At 37.8% G+C, this 733-nt stretch overlaps 1 protein-coding gene across 1 annotated transcript; it reads left to right on the top strand.

The window, feature by feature from the left end:
* Positions 1 to 69: 69 nt before the first annotated feature.
* LOC102240655 (endoplasmic reticulum aminopeptidase 1-like) lies at positions 70 to 708 on the top strand (the record flags this gene model as incomplete). The annotated part of the gene is made up of 2 exons (XM_005852819.2): positions 70 to 224; positions 568 to 708. Coding segments are annotated over 2 exons (296 nt in total), but the record flags the coding sequence as incomplete, so codon positions are not given.
* Between the last annotated feature and the right edge of the window lie 25 nt (positions 709 to 733).

The raw sequence follows: 733 nt of genomic DNA, 5'->3' as shown, positions 1-733 counted from the left end.
CATTCTGAAAGGTAGGGTATTTGGAAAATGTGTAGCTTTTTAATATATTTTTATTGCTTCCATCCCAAGATCTTGCTGCCATTCCTGACTTTCAGTCTGGTGCGATGGAAAACTGGGGACTGACCACATATCGGGAATCTGCTCTCTTGTTTGATGCGGAAAAGTCTTCTGCATCAAGTAAGCTTGGCATCACGATGACTGTGTCCCATGAGCTCGCCCACCAGGTACAAAAGCCCACTCACACTTCTTAAATAGTGTAAACCGCGTCTGAATTGCTTTCATGGGATGTATGAGGCTGTTCATATCTTGTAGGGATAATGCTACTTTGTCTTTTTTTTCTATAAGAAAAATGATTTCTTTAAAGCACTAGATACCAAGTTTTATAATGCATATTAAAATGTTTTTCTTTTGGTAAAATATGAGTTCCGTGACTATGTTAACATCCATATGACAGACATTACACCTGTAACATATATTTCCTTCTGAAGGCTTTATGTTTATGGCTGTGTAGATAAGCCAGTCCCCATAGAAGTGTGTGAATAATCTGGGGAATGTTTTTCCTTCCAGTGGTTTGGGAACCTGGTCACTATGGAATGGTGGAATGATCTTTGGCTCAATGAGGGATTTGCCAAGTTTATGGAGTTTGTGTCTGTCCGTGTGACTCATCCAGAACTGAAAGTTGTAAGAAGTATTTACTTATTATTATGAATTATTATTTTTTACATTTTAGGTT

The sequence above is a fragment of the Myotis brandtii genome, unplaced genomic scaffold (assembly GCF_000412655.1).
Source record: "Myotis brandtii unplaced genomic scaffold, ASM41265v1 C41605102, whole genome shotgun sequence".
Lineage (NCBI taxonomy): Eukaryota > Metazoa > Chordata > Mammalia > Chiroptera > Vespertilionidae > Myotis > Myotis brandtii.
This window is presented reverse-complemented; position numbering and strand designations above follow the sequence as displayed.